Source organism: Olea europaea, unplaced genomic scaffold (genome assembly GCF_002742605.1).
Source record: "Olea europaea var. sylvestris unplaced genomic scaffold, O_europaea_v1 scaffold6214, whole genome shotgun sequence".
NCBI classification, from domain to species: domain Eukaryota; kingdom Viridiplantae; phylum Streptophyta; class Magnoliopsida; order Lamiales; family Oleaceae; genus Olea; species Olea europaea.
This window is the reverse complement of record NW_019264570.1, coordinates 9,913-12,159: the sequence shown is the minus strand read 5'-3', so window position 1 is coordinate 12,159 and position 2,247 is coordinate 9,913. Positions and strand designations below refer to the sequence as shown.

At 37.3% G+C, this 2,247-nt stretch overlaps 1 protein-coding gene across 1 annotated transcript; it reads right to left on the bottom strand.

The window, feature by feature from the left end:
- Positions 1 to 187: 187 nt before the first annotated feature.
- LOC111389780 lies at positions 188 to 1,307 on the bottom strand. Its single transcript, XM_023014747.1, has 4 exons — positions 1,293 to 1,307; positions 1,006 to 1,132; positions 584 to 910; positions 188 to 366 (listed from the first exon to the last, which is right to left on the bottom strand). Exons 1-4 carry the CDS (start codon positions 1,305 to 1,307, stop codon positions 188 to 190), a joined length of 648 nt encoding a protein of 215 aa, XP_022870515.1.
- Positions 1,308 to 2,247: the final 940 nt, after the last annotated feature.

The window sequence follows — 2,247 nt, the reverse complement described above, 5'->3', positions numbered from 1 at the left end:
AGATATAGTCCACTTTCATTAAATAATATATAATTACAACTCCTATATCAAATGAAATTACATATAACATATACGCCATGTTCGGTAAGAGGATTGGACAGTTATAGACATGAACAAAAATAAACTAAAATCTTGTTCATTATATTATCTATTCCCATCCAATACTGCATATCAAATAGGGATTTCTTTACACTGGAGCTGGAGCACAATCAAGAGATGAAGATGGAGAAGGAAAACGAGAAGCAGCAGACATTGGACCAGCAGCAGCAGAAATAGGGCCAAAAGCTGTACCAAAACTTTTAATCTGAGCCATTGAACGACGTGAATTTGCTCTTTGCGATTTGCACAGATCAGGTAAAAATGTTCCTGTCAATTGTTAGCAAATACCATATTAAAAGAGGCAAATTATCACTGCATCGAGTTCCCATTTATGAAAATTATTTACATATCATGACTTCAATAAAAAAATTTCTACGGCCTGTTCATGAGAGAGGTCGTGTTGAAACCTATAAATAATAAATTTGTTCGATAATTAATAAGTTAAACTTTTACATGAGGTTGTTTTGGGGGTTGTGAAGATCACCTTCTCCGAGGGCCAAATTGTTGTAAAGATCAACAATGTTGGGACAGTTCTGGTAACACTGTGGTGAGCATAGCTTGGCAGTGAACTGAGAGTCAAGAAGGGTGTCAGATGAGATCCCGACAGATTTCCTATCGACCCCACATGCATCCACGCATTCATCAGCTTCAATATAATCGTGCAAGTTAATAGCAACCACTTCAGATGTCTTGCATTTGAAGTCCATAGTTCCATCATTTGATGCGTAGGTCTCTAGTAGGCATCGCTTCCCAGAGGACGCGATTGAGAACGAACACAATCCTACTGGCAATTCCTCACAGATTAATTCCCCTGCATTGAAGAAAGAAGAGAAACAAAAGTGTTAGTCAGAACGAGATCGGACAATAGTTTGAGAAAATTAATGGAAGAATTTGTATTGTGGATACAAAGTGCTCCCTGGAGGAAGAGAGCAAAGGCAAGGAAGACAATCGTTTTCATTTTTGTACAGAAGCTTGAATTTTTGCTTTGGAAGAGTTGATTTTTCCTGTGGCTTGATGATGTTGGGAATGGATCCTACAGAACTTACATCCAGAAGACGGTTTTTATAGTAAGTTTATGGGGTGCGTGGGGGCATAACAAGATGACACGGTAGCAGTAGTGTTTGAGAGGTATTTTGGCATCAATCATGCTATGGGTACATTGTGGTGTCCAACGAGGTGTCCAAAATGGACACCTGGCACCTCGGCATTGGCCGAGGTGCCTGCCACGCCTGGGCCCACCTGCGCGTGCCGATGGACACCCCGTTGGACACTTCGGTGTACCACAAGCATTATTCTTTTGACATAATGTATGGTATTTGGTTATTTGGAAGACGGTCCACACAGGTAAAGTTTCCTATCTTTGTACCATTCTGAATTGGTTTCTGAATGCTGAATTGGTTTTCTTAAGACGCACTTTTAAGTTTGGAATGCTAATATGCAGAGGCGGATTTGAGGGGTTGGGGGGTCCCCTTCACTTAGGCCCAAGAACATTTTTTTTAAGGTATTTTTTATGGATATATGTAATCATATTTAGTTGGAATGAGATTACGCCACATTTAGTGGGAATAAAAATCAAGATTTTATTCAAAGTCTAATTCAACAATTAATTTCAATAACATATTTAATGGGATTCGCAACTTTTGAACCATACATTTCATTAAATTTTATCAAAATATATTGAAAATTTTAATATTAGTCCCTACCAAACAAGGGTGATACTACGATAAGCAGGGGTGGTGCCGATTGAGGATAAATTAAGATACGAAAGGCTTAGGTAGTTGGGACATATTTTATGTCAATCCAAAGAAGTTTCCCTCATAAGAGGAGGAAATTTTAGTGGAACAAGTTAGAGGACGAAAGTTAAGATAAAAATCAATAAGGTTTGTGTTAGTTTCACTTGTCTAGTTAGATGTCTTAGTAGATTATACCACGATAAGAATTTTTGCGATATGGGAATATAAAACTTGGTTTATTATTGTTATTGTAATATGGTCAAATCTTGTAAGTATACATACAAAAAAATTGTGTATAAAAAAAATGTATTCTTAATTTCCTCTTATCAAAAAATTATTATAAATTACTATTTTTTGGTACTTTGCCTTGTCTGTGGGTAGGGCTGGATAAAGCTCCCGAACCGACCGAACCAAA